This window comes from Scleropages formosus, chromosome 1 (genome assembly GCF_900964775.1).
Source record: "Scleropages formosus chromosome 1, fSclFor1.1, whole genome shotgun sequence".
NCBI classification, from domain to species: Eukaryota; Metazoa; Chordata; class Actinopteri; order Osteoglossiformes; family Osteoglossidae; genus Scleropages; species Scleropages formosus.
In genome coordinates this window covers 10090227-10109892 of record NC_041806.1, presented here as the reverse complement: position 1 = coordinate 10109892, position 19666 = coordinate 10090227, and the positions used below count along the sequence as shown (strand labels likewise).

General features: G+C 45.5%; 1 protein-coding gene across 8 annotated transcripts in view; it reads right to left on the bottom strand.

Moving 5' to 3' along the window:
• Positions 1–19666, bottom strand: part of LOC108934791 (ankyrin-1-like) — a 139822-nt gene that overhangs the window by 56784 nt on the left and 63372 nt on the right. For 6 of the 8 annotated variants that reach the window (XM_018752883.2, XM_018752885.2, XM_018752886.2 and 3 more), the window contains 6 exons: positions 11780–11881; positions 5041–5139; positions 2708–2806; positions 1594–1692; positions 292–477; positions 65–163 (listed from right to left, as the gene is read on the bottom strand). In XM_018752883.2, the coding sequence (XP_018608399.1) occupies positions 65–163; positions 292–477; positions 1594–1692; positions 2708–2806; positions 5041–5139; positions 11780–11881 (684 nt within the window). Of the gene's footprint in view, positions 1–64; positions 164–291; positions 478–1593; positions 1693–2707; positions 2807–5040; positions 5140–11779; positions 11882–14071; positions 14113–14176; positions 14299–19666 lie in introns of those variants that run through there. The other 2 variants (XM_018752890.2, XM_018752891.2) reach the window with 2 other exon arrangements.

Sequence of the window (19666 nt, the reverse complement as noted above, 5' to 3'; positions counted from 1 at the left end):
AAAGAGAGTTTAAAGCGAGGCGAGGACTATGGTGGAGGTAGTCGGATGAGGGCAAAGACAGTACCTTGGGGGTGAAGTTGACATTAGCCCCCCTGTTGAGTAGCAGCTGTGCCACATTAAGGTTCTCATAGTGAGCTGCGATGTGCAGAGGAGTGAAACCAGTCTGTGAAAGATAAATAGTGTCTTAAAAAAATGACATAATCTTTACACCTTATCAGAGAAGCATTGCTGATAGTCTTTTGTCTCTCTGCCTCACACAGACACAGAGACACACACACGTGCCCACAACACCTTGCTCAGGACGTCTGGATTGGGGTCGTTCTGGAGCAGCACTGCAGCTGTGCGGGTGTCATCATTGCGTGCTGCGATGTGGAGGGCTGGCAGGCGCACCTTGCCCTTGGTGCCGTAGTTAATGAGCAGGGCCACCACGTTCTCATGGCCCTGCTGAAGGGCCACGGCTAGTGGAGTGAAGCCATCCTGAGCAACAGAGAGTGAGAAAGGGTTAGTGCACAGCGAGCAGGGCATGGTGACACTGAGAGGATATAGGAGAAAAGATGAACAGTCATCGCCAAGTCGATAGAGGACTGCAGACAAAACAGGGCATCTGGCAGCACAGACCATTTGCAATTACCAAGCTGAACACCTTAAACTGCAAACAATGATTTACAGCTGGGAAATTTTATTGGAGCAGTTCATGCATCAAGTTCCTTGTTTGATAGTACTAAAGCAGGAAGCGGGATTCCAACCTGTAACCTTTGAGTCCAAAGGCAGTTGTAACTACTATTTTACCTAGGAATCGTAGTACTTATGGAAGTGGAGGTGAAAGCACAGGTTGTTAAAGTCCAGGGTCATCAATGTAACCTTGAAATAGGTGCTTAACCTGAAGTACCTCTTTAAGAATTTGAGATATTATTCATTATCTTAGGTAATTTGTAATATCTTTGAAACATGTTATCTTTGGGGGCGCAGTGGGTTTGGCCAGTGCCCGCTGTGGGGTGGGTCTGGGGTTCGAGCCCTGCTTGGGATGCCTTGTGGCAGACAGACGTCCCATCCAGGGTGTATCCCCTCCCCCCTTCGACCTTGCACCTTGCGTTGCGGGGTAAGGCTCCGGGTCTCCATGACTACACTCGGGACAAGAAGGTGTAGACGTTGGGTTGGTTGCTATATTATCTTTGTAATATTTTCCAATTGTTTTATTTATGTGGATTCATTCACAGCTTCTTTGTCTGCTGTCTCTGTATCTATGTTGCAGTGATCCAGTACTGTTTCTGCTGTTAATGAAAAAAAAACTTTGAGCTGTAGAATTTTTTTAGTTATACATTTTTCTATTAGCTGACACTTTCCACAAAAGCAACTTCAATAAATTTACACACCTGGGTATTTTTTACTGGAGCACTTTATTACATTGCTCAGGGGTTTTACAGCAGGAGTGGGGACTGGAGCAGCAGTGGCTCCATCTACTATGCCACCTGCTGGCCCTGATGGCCCTTGACAAACATATATCAATCTGCTAAATGAAATGAACAATTGATCATAATGAACTTATGCAAGAACATAAACAGAGCTGAGAAAGAGGTTGTCTGTAGAGCTCACCTCAGTGGGAATACTTTGGTTGGCCCCGTTCTCCAGCAAAAGTTTGACCACCTCCAGGTGGTTCTCTTGGGCAGCCATGTAGAGTGGTGTGAAGCCCTTCTGCAATGCACAGGCACACACACATAGGGATACATATATTAACTGCTCAGCACAAAGGACTCCACTGATGCTGATTTCACATGGGCCCTTTCCTCTGAAGTGCAATAATCATTAACTAGTATTTAGCTGTCTCATTTCTGCAACGTGACTTACAGTGTTAGATACACTGCAGTAAACACTGTACAGTCATTCACACATTTATACAGCAGAGCAATATAACAATAGATATATGCACACTCATACTAAGGACAATTTAGAATCACCAGTACATGTCTTTGGACTGTGGGAGGAAACCAGAGCACTTGGATTACACATACAAATTCCACACAGACTGAGCAGGGAATGAACCCATGATGAAGGCATTGTGTGACTCAGTGAAGTGAAGCAGTGGACAGTGCTAGTGGGACTGCAACACAAATAAATGAGTCATCTTTTTAAGCTTAAACCTGAGAAACAAAATGCTCTCACTAGGAAATGAAACTCAGAGTGATTGTTTGCACAGCTCTACCCTTGTCTTAATGTGACAGGAGCTTCTTGTAAATAAGTTATGGTTATTGTTTCCTAAGTGTGTCTTTCTAACTTTCATTGTAATGTCCTTAACTAGAACAGGAACAGTTTGTTTGCTGTGTCCACTTCTTCATGGTCAGGAGCACACTACTGCCACAGAAATACCTTTACTATTGTTAACTTATTTTTTATTTTTTTATTTAGCTGTCATTTTTTTCCAAAGTGACATAATGATAGGTTGATACTGTATATTAAGCTGTTTACAATAACTCATCCATTTATAAAGCTAAGTAATTTTACTGTTTCAATTCCAGACAAGCATGTCACTCAATGGGAATTTGAACCTAGAGCCTTTGACTTACTGACAATGACTCTAAAAGACTAAACAACCTGCTGCCCCAGTTGAAGATGTGCAGAGGGCATGTCCTCCGGAATGCAGTGGGTGAACGGGCTTGTTCTTCTTCAGCTAACTACTGCTAGTTGTGTCAGCTGCTCGGCTGTTTCTCACCTGGGACTGGGCATTGACATTGGCACCATAGTTCACCAGCTCTGCGACCACCTGCTCCTGCCCAGCCAGGGAAGCGATGTGGAGAGCTGTGTTCCCCTTCTGTGGATGAAAAGAGAAGGGGCACTTTGAAAAGAACTCTGTCCCTTTTTAAGGGAAACTCTGGCAGATGATGAATTTCACACAGCTCATAGTAGCTTTGAGAAGTCTAACAAACAACAACTAACAAACCAATCTTCCATTTCATGCTGGTTACAATTGCTGAAATGCACTCGTACTTTGTGTATCTCAGCACTAAAATCTTTCATACACAGGTCCAAAATCCCTTATCCGAAACCCTTGGGGGCAGACATGTTACAGAGTTCAGAATTTTTGCATTTTAGAATGGTAAGGAAGAGTATTACATCAAATAATTTAGTAAGTCATAGCTTATTTCCAGTATTACTTCACACCCAGCAGGATCTGGGACAGCACCTCGCAATCAAAAACATTAATATTTCTCGAGCAAAATACATGAATATTCACACTAGGAATATAATATTGTAACTACCCTTTAAACAGGAGCCTTAGACTGAGAGCAATCTTTCCTTTGGTATTCACAGATATCGCTTACTGTATGCTAGTTTTCCAATGAACGTTCATCATCGATGGTTCCTGTGCATCTTTCCATGCCCACTGGAGCCCAAACCCATACTCGTTACATTGGTGTTAGAAATGGGATGGAGTCAGACCATGAGAAGCTCAATCCAGGAGCAGGAGAACCCCAAAAACAGAGGACTGAGAACCAACATGGAGGAAGAAGCCAGTAGAGTGACAAAAGAGCAACAGGCGATGGAGGAGCAGTCAGTGTCAAGATGGAGGAGGTGTTGTGAAGTGCAAGTGCCCAAGGGGGCCCCGTGGAAGAGCATGCTCTCCTAAAGATGGCTAGATAGAGCTGCAAGGTGCTGCTGACAGCAGGTGAGCAGGTGATTAGAGGTCTCCCTGCACCTGGGGTAAAAGTGACAGAGTATGTGACCCACCGCCATGTGAGGGTGTTCAGGCTGGGGAAAGCCTCCTTGCACCCCTTCTTCTAAAGACTCCAGATAATGTGCTGGATGGCATGGTGTGGCATACCCAATCTACGTGCAGGCAGGGGTCTCAGCGGAGTTGAGCAAGCCCTCAAATGCCACGTTTGTAAATGACATCAACGCCATGCAGAAGAATTCTCTCAAGCCCCTTTGAGCTGCCCTAAAAAATGAGTTCCATGGCAGAACAAGGAACAACAGCACTGCAAAAAAGGAGGGCTGTGCAACTGGTAACACCTGGTCCTGCAGGCATTGCGGTGGGTCTCGTGTAACATAGTGGCCGGAGCAGAAATGACGACCTGATCGATACATGAGGATAGGCTATCAAAAAAGAAATTGAGTGGTAGGAGGTGTGGCAGGGTGCCCAGACGCAGAGGAAGAGTGTTCACCACAATGACTGAAGCAGGGACAACAAGGAGCTTTTGGAGCAAGTGGTCCCTGCGTTACTGTAAGAGCTGGTCAGTCTTGGGGAGTGTGTGGCGAGCTAGCGAGGACCATGTTGACACCATTTGGACCTGGCAAGAACGCGTTACAAAGCTGTGCTGGGACCGAAATCGGGTGGATAAAGGGCGAGGATACCTGCCTCACCTGGCAGGCTACGCTGGCTTTCCCTGCTCCAGTTGCTAACGATGGGGCGCCCGTATCTGAGCTTCCAAACGGAGGCACTTCTGAGTACAGATTTGGTTAGTGGGACATTCCAGAGGCAGTGAGAACGCTGTCATTGTTTTTGACAGGAGGCAATGTAATGAGCAGGGGGCGCGGTGGTGCAGTGGGATGGACCGGGTCCTCCTCTCTGGTGGGTCTGGGGTTCGAGTCCTGCTTGGGGTGCCTTGTGGCGGACTGGCGTCCCATCCTGGGTGTGTTCCCTCCCCCTCCGGCCTTACGCCCTGAGTTGCCGGGTAGGCTCCGGTTTCCCGCGACCCCGTATGGGACAAGCAGTTCAGAAAGTGTGTGTGTGTGTGTGTGCAATGTAATGATCCGTGATACCGAAAGGGTGTTACCTTTGTGCAGGAACCGACGGTCACTATAAATAAATGACTGTGAGCAAGGGTTGCTGGGATATGTAAATAAGTTGTCAGTACGCAATTCGCATTACTAAATGAATTGTTTTTGAGTCAAATTAGTGATTTCCGTTAGTTTTCAGTTTTGTTAAATCCTCAGTGGCACTTGACCTCTGGGGGGGTTTCCAAGTTTATTGGAGTGCCAATAAACTTGCCAGTGGCCCTAAACTAGGAGCGACTCAGTGAAGACGTGGCGCAGCCTTGCTCATACCTTGGTCGTGGTCTCCAGTACAATTCCGTTGTGCAGCAGCTCCAGCACCATCTTGACATGGCCCTCCTTGGAGGCCAGGTGCAGCCCATTGAGCCCATTCTGGGGGGATAGAGCAGAGAGCAGACTTCACGCTGGACCGGTCTCACACACACACACACACACACACACGCACACACACACAGGTCCAACAAAACTAAGAACCAGGGCCTCCTCATTGCTGGATTGATCCCTCACACAGAGAGACACGCTTTCATCTATAGCCTCAGCCATCTGTGATGGAGCGGCGCATCACATTGCAACACGCTTACACAGCTCTGGGCACAGTCACTGTGACAGTCTGGCCTATTCATTCAGCTCATTCACAGCAAAATTATATACTGTAATAATAGGCATAAAACTAATCCTCCCTGTCAAATAAACAAAGAGTCTCTGCTTTCATCCAGGGGAATCCTGTTTTTCCACTGTAGCCTCTCTTTGTTCCTCTCCTCTATAAAACCTGTACCGTCTCACACACAGTGACACGTACACAAACACACGCACACACAAGGCCAAGGAGATGAATAAACTTCGACAAGCAGATTTTCACTGGCTTCAAGCTCCCTCTTGTACCTGGTGCACGTCAGATAGACTGTAGGAGAGAGAGGGACCAATGAAGGGTGGTGGGGGCCTCCAAAGAAGGGCAATAGCCTGGTCCCTGTGAGTTGTGTGTGGGTCAATACATCATATGCAGAGAGAAAGAGGTGATGGCATGCGCGTGCATGCATGCAAACACACGCACACACACACACACACATACACACATTGCATTTCTTTCCACTTGTTCGGCAGCACCTGAGTACACTCACATTCTCTCTCTTCTCAGAATGACGGTATCTACATACAAACCCTGCATGTGTGTTGTCGCTCTCATACATGAACAGATTTTTTAAAATATATTACATTAATTTGTGTCTTTGGAGATGTTTTCATCTATTATGAAGTAACATTACAGAACTTATCTTTTACCCTCACACATTTTGGTAGATTTAATTAAAATCCAGGTTAATTGTATTTCTCATGTATAGAAATCCTGGGATTTAAACTCGCAACCCTCTGGTTACATGTTTACTTCTGGAAGAATTCAGGCACTTGCTACGGTGGGAAAACCCAGATGTCATCTATTCTGACACTGACACATGCTCCTTTCCATTTTTTTCTTTAGTTGATACTTTTCTCCAAAGTGACCCACACTGATTTACCCATTTATGGAGCAGAATAATTTTTATACTGTATCACTTCAGAGAAAGTACCTTGCATCTTGCTCAGGGCTACTATAGCAGGAGGTGGGTCACACTTATGTCCCTTTGAGTCCAAAGGCAGCTACTTTAACTACTACATCTCCTATTGCCATATAACATTCACACAGACAATGAACACACATGCAGTGTTATGCTTTTATACCCATTCATGAGTCAAACTGGAACTGGTCACAATGGTAGAGTTACTGATGATGAAGAGGATGATGAGGAAGGTGGAGGTAATTTGGAATGTGTGGGGGGAGGGATGGCACGCCCCACAGTCTCCGGGATGGAAAGAATACGAGCCGTGTGGGATAGGTCTGACCTCACACAGCCTTCCTTCAGTCTTACAGGACATGTGAGGTTGGACCTTTCCCACACCACTGATATTCCACTGAGTCTGGAGACCACGGCACGCCATTCCATGAAGATCACCATCGCCATCGGGCTGCGCCACTGAGGAGGAACAGAAAGGGGACATAGAGGGAGAGACAGAGGGGACACTGGGGACATCATCTCACTGCTAAGGAGAAAAACGAGAGATGGACAGGGATGGATGACAGAGAACATAGTGTGATCTTCTCACTGCTGAGTCGGGCAGATGGAGTTATGAGGCACCCCCCCCCCCCCTCCACAGAATGGCGGGATAAAGAAAAGACAATGAACGGAATGCTGGAACAATACATCCAATGACAAGGACAATGTCCCTCCAATCCCTCCAAACAAGCCAGACATGTGCCTTTACCATTTCAAAATACAGTGGCTCCTCAACTTAAGGACACATTTAGGACCAGAAGTCTGTTTGTAACTTGATTTGTTTGTAACTCCAAACTTTCACTTTTACCACTAAAACAAACACACACAGCCTGAAACCGCTTGTCCCAAGCAGGGTCGCGGCAAGCCAGAGCCTAACCTAGGAACACAGGACACAAGGCTGGAGGGGACACACCCCGGACGGGACACCAGTCCGTCACAAGGCAGCCCAAACGGGACTCGAACCCCAGATCTGCCACAGCACGGCACCTAGCCAAGCCTCCCATGCCCCCACGCCCCCACTAAAACACAATTAAAAAGCTACATAATACAGATGTCTGGCAAGGGTTTCTGTCAAAACCTCAGGCAAAGTTTTAATAAACAGAAACACTGTAAAAATTCCATCCATCCATTATCAATAACTCACAGAGGGTAGCAGTGGTCCTGGCAATATATGACAGGCACACCCTGGCAAGCACACCATGGATGAGGCAGTACTCCATTGCAGTGTGACACTTATTTTTCATTTTTCATTAACTTCACACTATATAATTATTGCTTGATTTAAATTGACTAAAAATAAAAATGTGTCATCTCCAGAGCCTCCTATTCAATGCCAGCTATTGACAAATCCTTTACTTCTGCCTGACGTCAGTTTTCTTTATATCTACATGATCAGTAAAAGCTTAAAAATACAGATGTTACTCAATTTACTTTCGGATAAGGCTGTGAAAAAATGTTGGCTAAAACTATATTTAATAATATTTTCTAAGATGTTTTATTTTAGTGGGGGGTGCAGTGGCGCAGTAGGTTGGACCACAGTCCTGCTCTCCGGTGGGTCTGGGGTTTGAGTCCCGCTGGGGGTGCCTTGCGATGGACTGGTGTCCCATCCTGGGTGTGTCCCCTCCCCCCTCCGGCCTTACACCCTGTGTTACCGGGTAGGCTCCAGCTCCCTGCAACCCTGTATGGGACAAGCGGTTCTGAAAGTGTGTGTGTGTGTGTGTGTGTTTGTTTTATTTTAATATATTATGAAATTCAAAATACATTGAAATTCCAACTAATTTTAAAATTACTGAAAATACCTTCATTTGACAAGGTCCTGTTCAATGACTGATTCGTGCCATAAACACGTTCATTGTCACATTCATGCATTCATCATCTTGTTACTGATCACAGACACTGAGAAACTGCAGACATGGGGTGTAAATACTAATAAACTGAAAGCTATTAAAATCTGAAAATTCAGGTAAAAGAGACACTTTACCAGCAGTGAAATTCAGTGTCAAAAACTGACATCATTGATATCAGAGCATTAACAATATTCATTGTCAAAACTAACTGTATTGTAAGATGTATTCTGATTAGAGGAAGGATATTATCCCACATCCCACTTTTTTTTGTGCACATTATTTGATGTGTGAGGGGGGCGCGGTGGCGCAGTGGGTTGGACCGCAGTCCTGCTGTCCGGTGGGTCTGGGGTTCGAGTCCCGCTTGGGGTGCCTTGCGGCGGACTGGCGTCCCGTCCTGGGTGTGTCCCCTCCCCCTCTGGCCTTACGCCCTGTGTTGCCGGGTAGGCTCCGGTCCCCCGTGACCCCCTATGGGACAAGCGGTTCTGAAAATGTGTGTGTGTGTGTGTATTTGATGTGTTCAGTGCACGTGGCTCAGTGTGCACATTACCTCTGGTTTCCGCTAGAGGTCACTTCACACCAGAGTACTGTACACAATACATACAGTACAGGTGTCACACACTATATATCACTGTCATGTTGATAATCGCACCTGATTTCTGCGTTAGGCCCACAAGTATACTGTATTTTTCGTGGTATATACCCTAGCATCTTAGTTTATATTAAATACTTTAAATGCTTTAATAGAAAGTTTTCAATCGTATGTGATATTTGGAGATCCAGTTTTCCTTTTCTTTCTGTTCATCTTTATTTCATCCCCATTCTAATCAGGACACTTAACATGGGGTGGGAAAGTAAATTTGGTATGGAAGAGATCATCGATTACGTATCGGAAAACAGCCAGTCTGAACAGGAGTCAATGTGACAGGTGCCGGTTCTTTATTAGAGTCCGGAACCTCGGTCACACATCACGTTCAAAAACAACACTTTCTTCCAACAACAATTTAAAAGGAAGGGCACTCTCAGACCAAAACAGACATAGTCCTAGAGGCATCGGTTTCCCTTATGGCAGAACAATATTCCATTGGCCTCTTGGTTATCTCTCAGTTCATGCATCAGCATCACAACGGCATTCTGCATTCTCTTTGAAGGTCCTCCTGCGTATGTACATGAGTATCGAAATAATATGGCTAATGAACTATAAATAATGAACTACCATGATGGAAGCCAAGATCAGTACAATGTTTAGTCTACAGACAATGTTCACAGGTTGGGTCTAAAAGGCCATTTCTGTTTTATTGCCATATCCTCCTTCTCTCTTTCAACGATGGACTTCAAAACAAACCCGATTCTGCAGAAATTCCTGCTTTTCCTGTTATTACCCCGACGTACGCTGTGAACGGCAGAAGCTGCATCAAAGAGAATTATGCATCAAGTCAGTTTAATGAGTTAGAAGATCCTCCCTCAAAAGGGTGCATCAGTGTAGTGTGGCAACAAATTCATTGACAACCGCAAAGCTGCAGCCATCTTGGAGTTAAGTAACACTGATGCATGTGAAGGAAAAGTGTGGAAAAGGCAGGCTGGCATCTGTGTGTGTGTTTGTATGTGTGTATTCTTGAAACATACCTGTTCTCCAGGTGAACAAGAGGGCTTACCCAGCCCCCTCTGAGTGCCATATCACCTGCCCTACCTCCTAGATGGCAATGGGAAAGTCTGCGCAGGCGGAGAGCGGGTGCTACCTCTCCGCCCAGCCACGCGTCACCACACAGCAGGTGGACGTTGAAACAGAATGCACTGTACACAGACACTGAGATGCAATGCCAAAGCAAGCACATGGACAGATATAACACTATACACACAAAGACATACTTAGTCATGATTATTCAAAAACACTTTCACACAGGCTATTTAAACTGTGTAAAACAAACACATCATTACAGCTCAGATAATACAATTATACTGTAGCAGTATTATTGTATGCATTTAGGAGAAACATAGGGATATAATTATGTGGTTTATTTACAGTATAAGCATATGTTCTTTTCTTTCTCTCCCTTCCTTGCTCTTGATGTCTGGACTTCCTCCAGGAGCTTATTTCTGGCCTCCTATGATAAGGCATCCGAACCCCAGTCATATCGCAGCCTGTCATTAATTTCTATATGTTTTTGGGTGTGTATGTGTACACGTGTGTGTGAGCAAAACATTCACACAGATAACAGTGCAGGACTGCCATGGGGCACACTGTGACCCTCTCTGTCCAGACTCTCCCTGTCCAGTAGCATCCAGGCTGACAAGTGTCCCACACCTGCCATTCCAGGTTCCCCCATTTCTGTTCACTGCTGTGACGGAGTGCTGAGGGCCTTTCTTTATACGAGATCAAAACTCCTAACCTAGGTCTTCAAGAGCAACACAGTGTATTGTAGGATTTGGATCAGAGAGGGAGGTTTGCTGAGATGTGAACTGTCAGCTCTCACCATCTCCCCAAACACTGCATTATCTCATAATCACCGCGGTGCACTCCACTAACTGTTCCCGGCACCCGTCTCCTTCAGCCGCATCCGTCCAATAACCTTTCGGGGGGAAATTAACGCTCCTTCTGGTTATCATCAGTGCAGTTGTGCCATGATGCAATGAGATGTAATTTGAGCAGCCAGCAGGAATGCAGTCAGGTAAATGGGTGAGGGGGACATGCAAGACGGTCATATATTATTAATCAAAGGCCTCAGAGAACAAAGGTGCACAAATGCTGCTGTAAACTGCCTTGGTAAATACAAGTGGTTTGTTGGCTTCATTGCTCCTCTCTCTCTCTCTCTCTCTCTCTCTCTTTCTCTCTCTCTTTCTCTCTCTCACACACACACACACACACACACACAAAACCGAAGACAGGACAGAGCTACAAGTACAACAGCTATATCATCTCATATTTTAATTTCTTCATTAATTTGTAAAAATGTGTTCTCCTATGAAATACACAATGCCTTGAAAAGGTATTCAGACCCTTGACTAATTTTTTCGTTTTTCTGAATGCTGCACTGATATTTTTTAAATATTTTGTTTCGAAACAGGCAACTCAGAATTAACTATATTAAGGTGAGATTTTCTGTTAGATAATTTTTTTAAGAAAAACAAAATCTGAAAAATGCTGAAATATGAACTGAACTACAGTATAACTGAAATATACATACCATGCAAAATAATGCAAAAGTATTCAAAGCTATTGGGGTCTTTTGGGTTAAGCATATGAAAGTTTCGCATAAAATGATCAAGGGTGTGAATACTTTTGCAAGACTTTGTGTTTTATCCTATTAAATGACTTCAATCTTTTATTTCTTCTTTAAGCAAAAAAAGAAAAAAAACCCTCAGAAGAAAAAACATGTTATTGTTAAATGTATCAGTCTTTTGACTGAAAAAAGGGATAAATATTATATGCTGCATTACAGTATGTATTACATTTTGCTACTGATACATAAATGTATTCAAAATTGTTAGTTATCATTTCTGTATACACATGTACAGGACAGGAGAGAAAGGGATGGTGAGAAGAGTTCTTGCAGTACAGGTGAGGAGTCTGGTTGATCTCACCTGATTGGCTGTGTTGATGTCTATACCATTTCTTATGTGGTCCAGAGCCTTGTCCAGGTTGCCAGAGCGAGCGGCACGGAGGAAGCTTGTGGCAGCATCAGCCTGAGGGGGGGCACACAAGGCACAGCTCAGGTGTCACTGGCATTGAAAAGCATCAAACAGAGGCACAGGCATATCAAGGCAACAGAGCAAAGGCCGTGGCACCGGGGAACAACGCAGCTGGAGGGCAAGTATTGCGAATTCTGCCCTCCTCCTCATTGACATGTGTGCGCTGATCCTGGAGCTGCTCTCCATGCAGCCCAATGAATAGACAACATGTGTGCAACAAACCGGTGCAGAATCCCCATCACAGAGCAAGGTGCCACATGACTTGTGTTTGTCTGTGACATTTGGCACAGCTGGGTCCTGTTTGGTCGCTCTCTGTCTGTTTAGTGCACAAAATAAATTACATAATGGGGCCCACATCAGCCTTTCCCATGGTGTTGTGTTGATGTCTTTTCAAGCGTTTCCAAAAGGTGAACTAGTTTGTTCTGTGACAGATCAGCAGGGTCATCATATTATTGTAGCCTATTCATGCCAAGGCAGTATTATCATCCTAGTATGTCTGTGTATGCGTGGACTGAAGTGTGTGCACTGTAGAGTGCCGAGCCACATGCTGGCATCTCCCTGTGTGGTTTGAAGCTGAAACTTTGCTCATACTAGATCTGAATACCATCGTAAACAGGAGGAACGGCTGCCTGGTGCGGCATATCACAGGAGAAAGTCGTAGACTGCGGCAAAGTCCCTCTCTCCATCTTGCTCCGCTCACAGCCTCCCGCTCTCTGTCTCTCTCTCTTCCTCTGCCCCCCCACCCCCCCCAGTCATTCTCTCCCGCTGTGCTGCTTCACATTCTCTTGAAATCTCGATTGCCCACACTCTGAGCCTAAACCTCTCCCTCTCTTTTGCTCAGTCTTTCTCCACTTTACAGACCCATTCTTCTCCTGCACTACGGAACCGGGATGTTCAAATTAGCAAGTGTAATGCATGCCTTCCCCCTCTTCCCTGCTCAGACACTGGTGCATGGGTGGGAGGGGGGCAGCAAAACCAACAAAATGTAATTCCTATGGATCCCCTCTTCCCCCAGCCCTGCTGGGAGGCACCCAGAATTCCCATTCACACGGCCCATGGGGCCAGCCGGAGTGAGCTTTGGGACCGCCCCAAGACCCTCCGCTGTTGCATGTAGAGTTGCCTGGAATGTGCAGGGCACCGAACACCACTGAGTGTCCACTCAGATTAGGCTCTTGGTTCCAGTCCCGAGACCTTGTCACAGAGCAACCAGTTCTCAGCGCTGCTGGACGGCTGTCATCATCCACTCAACCTCCCATCACAGCTAAGTGTCTGCAAATGGAGCATCGGTATCATCGGCTTGCGTAACCTCACAAGGCAAGGGCAAGACATGCAAATAACGGGCTGGAGAATGCCCACAAACAAGACAATTATCTCATGAACAAATGGTCAGAGGGTTCAACTCAAACAGAAAGTGAAAGGACAGCGAAAAAGAGATGAATCCTTATTCTCAGCTGACACAAGGAAAGCCCACATATAAAGCCCTGAGTGTGGAAGGTGACCTATGACCTCTGTTATCCCCGATGACCTTTGACCTACTGTTCTAGAGAAAGCATAGCTGACCCGATGGTACTGTGACCACACTTGACTCAGGTGAAGTGCAAATGGAACTGGAAATCATTATCAATGAGAACTATTAAGATAAGTAAAACTCCAGTGAACACTAAGAGTACTAATACAGCCTGAAAGGTGATTTGGGTCATGCCCCTTTTGGAGGTTCATGACATGTGTTTGGGCTTCCCAAGTCAGGCCAGCTGTGTGTAAACAGATAAGAAAGTAGAGCTGGGGGATCGCTCCCAGAGGCTGGTGCCACTTTCTCATAGCTGTAGACACATCCAGCTGACACCCGTTACCTGGTTACTCCACACCAATACATGGAACCAAGTAACCTCTCACTCATGGCATGCCCACACACCTCCCCTTGGAGCCCTGTAAACTCATCAACAGCCACCCAATATGCCCCTGCTGCCACAACCAAGGAGTGGGATCAAATGCAGTGTAAGCTCAATGAGAGAGGTGGGACACACAAACATGCAAACACACGTTCACAGTCATAGTGCTCTGCTAACCCGGTAAAGACTACCAGGACTGGGACAGGACCAAAAATTCTTTGGAAAATTTCCAATTTAATTTTTAAATTGTCCTCATCTAAGAGAAACATACGCACGCACACACACAAAATCCAACCTGCTCAAAAAACAGTGTATTCTCCTTGCTCCTCCACTCTGCTACGCAAACGCAGCGGCAGCCTGGCCTCCTGACACAAGCCTCACCCGTAACGGCCACTCCTACCAGTTCCTTCAAGTCAGGTTCCCGGGTCCTTGTAGTGACCCAGCCCCAGCGCTCAGCCATTGCCCCTCTCCTCATCTCTCCTCTTGCAAGTCCTCTCGCCTGCCTCTCTCAGGCTGAGCCCCCCTGCTCACACACACACCTGTCACAGCCCAGTGAGGGTTTGGCTAAATTTACCAGCCCTGACCCTTCCAGGACTTCCCTCCCTCAGATATGAACGCTGGTCCACAATGTACATACGATACGTTGCACTCGAATTGCACTTACACACAATAGAATCCGCAACGCCGTACATGGGACGTAAAAACTGTTTTTACAGCCATCACACATACCTCTTCCCCACAGTCACGTAAAATGGCATAAAATAAAGAAATGTGGACATATATCCATTTAGCAGATTCTTCCCTCTAAAGAAACTTAAATTGTTAAATCTCCTACAGGTATTTACCTATTTGTCCAGCTAGGCAGTTATTACTGGAGTATTTTAAGGTATGTACATTACTTGACAGTATTACAGCAGAAGGTGGAATGTAAACCTGCACCTTTTCTCACCTGTACCTCATGTTTTAGTCACATTATATTTTTGTTTTAATCACCTGTACCTCATGTTTTACTTGCACTACATATTTATTTTAATTACCTGTACCCCATATTGTAGTTGCACAATATTTCTATTTCAATCACCCATACCTCGTGTTTTATTGCACTATTTTTCAATTTCATTTACCTGTACTTCATGTTTTAGTAACACTATATTTCTATTTTTTTTTACATGTACTTCATGTTTTAGTTGCACTATTTTCTGTTTTAATCACACGTAGCACATTTTTAATTGCACCGTGTTTCTTATTTCAGTCAGCTGTACCTCATGTATTAGGAAAACTACATTTCTTCAGTCACCTGACAAAACACCAAATTTTTTTTTTTACAAACTTCAGGGCTCGTTTAAAGCATTCTCTAGGAAAGTGAACAATTTGAATTTCCTGTGCACCGTTGATGTAATATAGTGGCGGGATAATGAAGATGAAATCACTGGGCTGAATATTCACTATCTTTATTATCCATCCCTACAATCAACTTAATCACTGCTGCTTTAGCCTGCATGTATCTGGGTGTATGTGTGAGACTGTGTGAGGTCTGCCTCTGCCATGGTGACTCGCAGGGCATGCAGCCTGAGCAAACACAGCGGATGATGCCTGCACACACAAAAACACCCACGTCTGGTGTTGGGGGTAGGGGTGTGTGTACACCGTCTCAAGCCCCCATTTGCATGGCGGTTCCCTGGAAACCTGGGCCTCGCAGGGACTCCCGTTTACACCCACCCTTGGAGAGGATCACACACTTTCAGAAATGGTGCAGGAGCGTAACCTGTAGCTTGGGCTAAGTGAGAGCTGTGAACAGACAAGCTGCGGAGCACATTTCGAGTTGAGGGAATACAGAGCATCACCAAGGAGGTGTGTATGAGCGCCACAGTATCCCACCTGCTGGTTTGTTACTTGCATATTACCTACAGAGAACCACAACAACATTGAGCTTTTGGAGCCGAAGAAAACAATGAGTCTAGTGCCAGCTGTACTCGTGCTTTTTTTACATTTATTTATTTAGCTGACACTTTTTTCCAAAGTGAGTTGCAGCGCTAAACTACTTGCAATGATTAGCCCATTTACATAGTTGGCACATTTTTACTGGAACACTTCAGGATAAGCACCTTGCTTAAGAGTACCACAGCAAGAGCGGGATTTAGACCTTAATCTTTCAAGTGGAAAAAGGTAACTTAACCACTGCGCCACCTGCTGCTGCTGTCTCGCAACTGAAAAATTACGCAGCTGTATACTGGGTAAATACTTGTAAGTAGCTTGACATTGTAAGTGTCTTTGTAGAACGAGTCAGCTAAAGTGATACATGTACGTGTACAGTAAATGTAAACTGCTAGTGTGCACAGAGGCATTTTTCAAAGTCTAAATCAGCCCACACTCAACTGTGCCACAGATGCTTGAAGTGCATCTTCTCCCGTCCTCATTCCTTACTTTCCTCTGTCGTGCTGTGCACTAAGGGGGGGAGGGGGGACAACATTTGGCTCAAGCAGGACTTTCTCACCTTAGGTGCTTTTAGAAGCCAATTTGGTCTTTGCCAGAGAGGCATGCCAGCATGGATGCAAAATCTGGCGCTCTCCAGCTATACACGGGGCCCTCCATACCCCTACACGCCCCCCTCCCACAATTTTTTGTCAAACTTCTGCTGCCAGTTCCTTGACTTAGACAGAAATACTGGTCATGGTCACTCTCCATTTACATTTATTTAGCAGACAGGGTCACTTGAAATGGTAGACATACTGCAGTCATTCAGCCATTTACACACTACTGCAATGTAACACACACACACACACACACACACACACACACACACACAAAGGGCAATGGAGTCCCAAGCTCACCTGAAACACACCTTTGAATTGTGAGAGGAAACCACAACACCCAGAAACCCATTCTAACATAGGAAGAACATACAAACCCTACACAGACTGAGCTGGGTTCACCATGGTGGACATGCTCAGTGTTTCTGCCCTTGAACGACACCTTTGCGGACACCTCACACTGTGACCTGCACTCTGTGTTACCCTTCTACTCTGCCAACTACCCTCCTACAAGCCCAACAGCTGCCCGTCTCCACTGGTCAGCCTGAGGGGTCAAATATCATGGGTTACAAGCGGAGCAAGACTCTACAAGTGGAGAAAGGGGGACATAAGGTTACATGTACTTCATCAGTGCACCTTTCCCCCATTGCCTGCACGTTATAACAACCACATGCAGCACAGTTTAAGTCCAGCTGTGGTGGCTATAAAAAGCACTGCTCATTCTAAGAGCAGAACCACAACATCTCCCAGTGGGAGACTTTCAGCACAAATTTTTGCTTGCGTGTGCTACTCTGCAAATGTGTCACAGTGAGCATGCATGTTGCACTGAGATAAAGAAGTACTTGGAACCCTTTGGGCCACACCTAGCCAGCCACTTGCCTTTGGTCTCAGTGCATATGGGTCTCTAGGTATCTTTGCTGTCGTTACTGTGCTGACACCTCTGTGCTCACCTCAGTGTGGCGGAATTCACAAAGACGACGAAGGTGTGCGTTTTAGCAGAGGCTGTACTGGAGCAATCGTAATGGTGAAGGTCAGGACAATTGTGACACACTCATTCCAAAGACACGCTACAGCTGTTTTTGGTAGGAGTTAAAGAACATAGCTCAGCGCAAATCACCTGTCAAAGGAAAATAGTCGTAGTCTGAAATTGGCCCATTTTGGTTATGCTATTTCTACTTGGCAAGTAGTGTCATTTGTTATCCTAATTCGGATTTACAAGGAATTACTTCACATTTAGGGGGGCGCGGTGGCACAGTGGGTTGGACCAGGTCCTGCTCTCTGGTGGGTCTGAGATTCGAGTCCCACTTGGGGTGCCTTGCGACAGACTGGTGTCCTGTCCTGGGTGTGTCCCCTCCCCCTCCAGCCTTGCGCCCTGAGTTGCTGGGTTAGGCTCCGATTCCCCGCGACCCCGTATGGGACAAGCGGTTCAGAATGTGTGTGTGTGTGTGTACTTCACATTTATGGGGGTGTGGTGGCACAGCAGGCTTGGCTGGGTCTGGTGTGTCTGTGGTTTGAGTCCTGCTTGGGGTGCCTTGTGATGGACTGGTGTCCTGCCCTAGGTGTGGCCCCTCCCCCTCTCCAGCCCTGCGCCCTGTGCTGCCGGGCTAGGCTCTGGTCTACCACAACCCTGCTTGGGACAAGCGGCTTCAGCCTGTGTGTGTGTGTGCTTCACATTTATGGTAAACAAACTTGGATTTTAAACACCTCTTAATAGCTGAGTGGTGTGGGTCTGGCACCATCATATATTCCTCTTCTCATTAACAGTTTGGCTCAAGCTCTCAACCTCCATTTACTCATATTTGCTAGTTTCATCTGTTATAATCTCAGTAATCATGGTCCCTTTTTGGACTGTCTAAACCATGTCAACTTGTTTGAGTATGAATTCATATGCATTGATTTCATTGATTTCTATTGTCTTTAATGTTCTGTTTTTGCCATTAAAGCTTGAATTATTACATAAACATTAAGACACAAGTATCATGTATGTTTTGTTTGTAGCGTTTTTTTCAGGAACAATTTAACTTGTATGGCAAAGGAAAACTGCTATTATTTTAACTCTAACTAGATACAGAATGACCTTTTGAATATGTTCAGCACATTCCTAATGTCAAGTTGACAATTACATATGTTTGAATCAAATCACGAGACTTATCAGCTCCACTTACACAATAAAACGTTTGGGATTTAGTGTGAAAGGAGCAATGCTATGGAGAGCACAAACAACCAGAAAAGTTTTACAAAGCAAATTAAGCCCATCTTGATTCCCTGAAAGTCTTACATGGGCTGGGATGAGACATTGCTCTGTTATTAGCTATTTGCAAGTACTTTCAGGGTGATCCACAAGTCCCTGTACCCCTGCTTACATATGAATCCTATGAAAAGCTTTTTTCTTGCAACCTAAAGGTGTTGCTTTGCACAAAGATGGTTTCCCAAACCGTGTGTGGATCTGCATTGCCTTTCGTAGACCATCATGTCAAGTAGTTAATAATTTACATTTCTTAATTTTGCTGATACATTTCTTCAAATCGGTAAACTATTTACCTAGCTTGGCAAGTTTTACTCTGTCAATTTAGGGCAAGTACCTTACTCAAGGTGGCAGCTATAACCACAATGTTACCTGTTGCTCAGGTACTTGGGGTGCCATCTCATAAATGATACTGTAACAGCTTTCCCAAAGCTGAAGCCAAACATTTTGCTGGATTTCATTACAACCCAACCTTGTTTGTGCCCTCACATAATTGTTCTTATTATAATTTGTTTTAACTGATTATTAAAAGGGGGGAGTGCGGTGGGACAGTGGGTGTGGCCAGGTCCTGCTCTCCGATGGGTCTGGGGTTCGAGTCCTGCTTGGAGTGCCTTGCGACGGACTGGCGTCCCTTTCTGAGTGTGTCCCCTCCCCCTCCAGCCTTGTGCCCTGTGTTGCCGGGTTAGGCTCCGGCTCCCCGCGACCCCGTATGGGACAAGCGGTTCAGAATGTGTGTGTGATTATTAAAAGGGGTGCAGTGAATTATGGCCCACCCTGTATTAGCCCCACTACATACATACAGGAAGGCTGCATTAGGAGAACTCTGCACATCTGTATAGTTGACAGAAATGTGTGCGTGTTAGAAAAAGGGTCAATTAGTGTCCATACATACACATATGTGGGCATGTTTTGCACTTTTTTCTGAGAGATTAGTGCAACCAGTTCTCGTGAGGTCAACAAGGTTTGGATACCCTTGAGCATCCCTGCTGGTATCTCTAACCATCTGTACGTCAGCTGTCTCTGGGTCAAGAAGACCTCAGAAAGTGACTCACATGGTCCTGTTCTCTTCATCTGACCTCATTTTCCCCCTAATGACCTTATTCCCCATTTACCT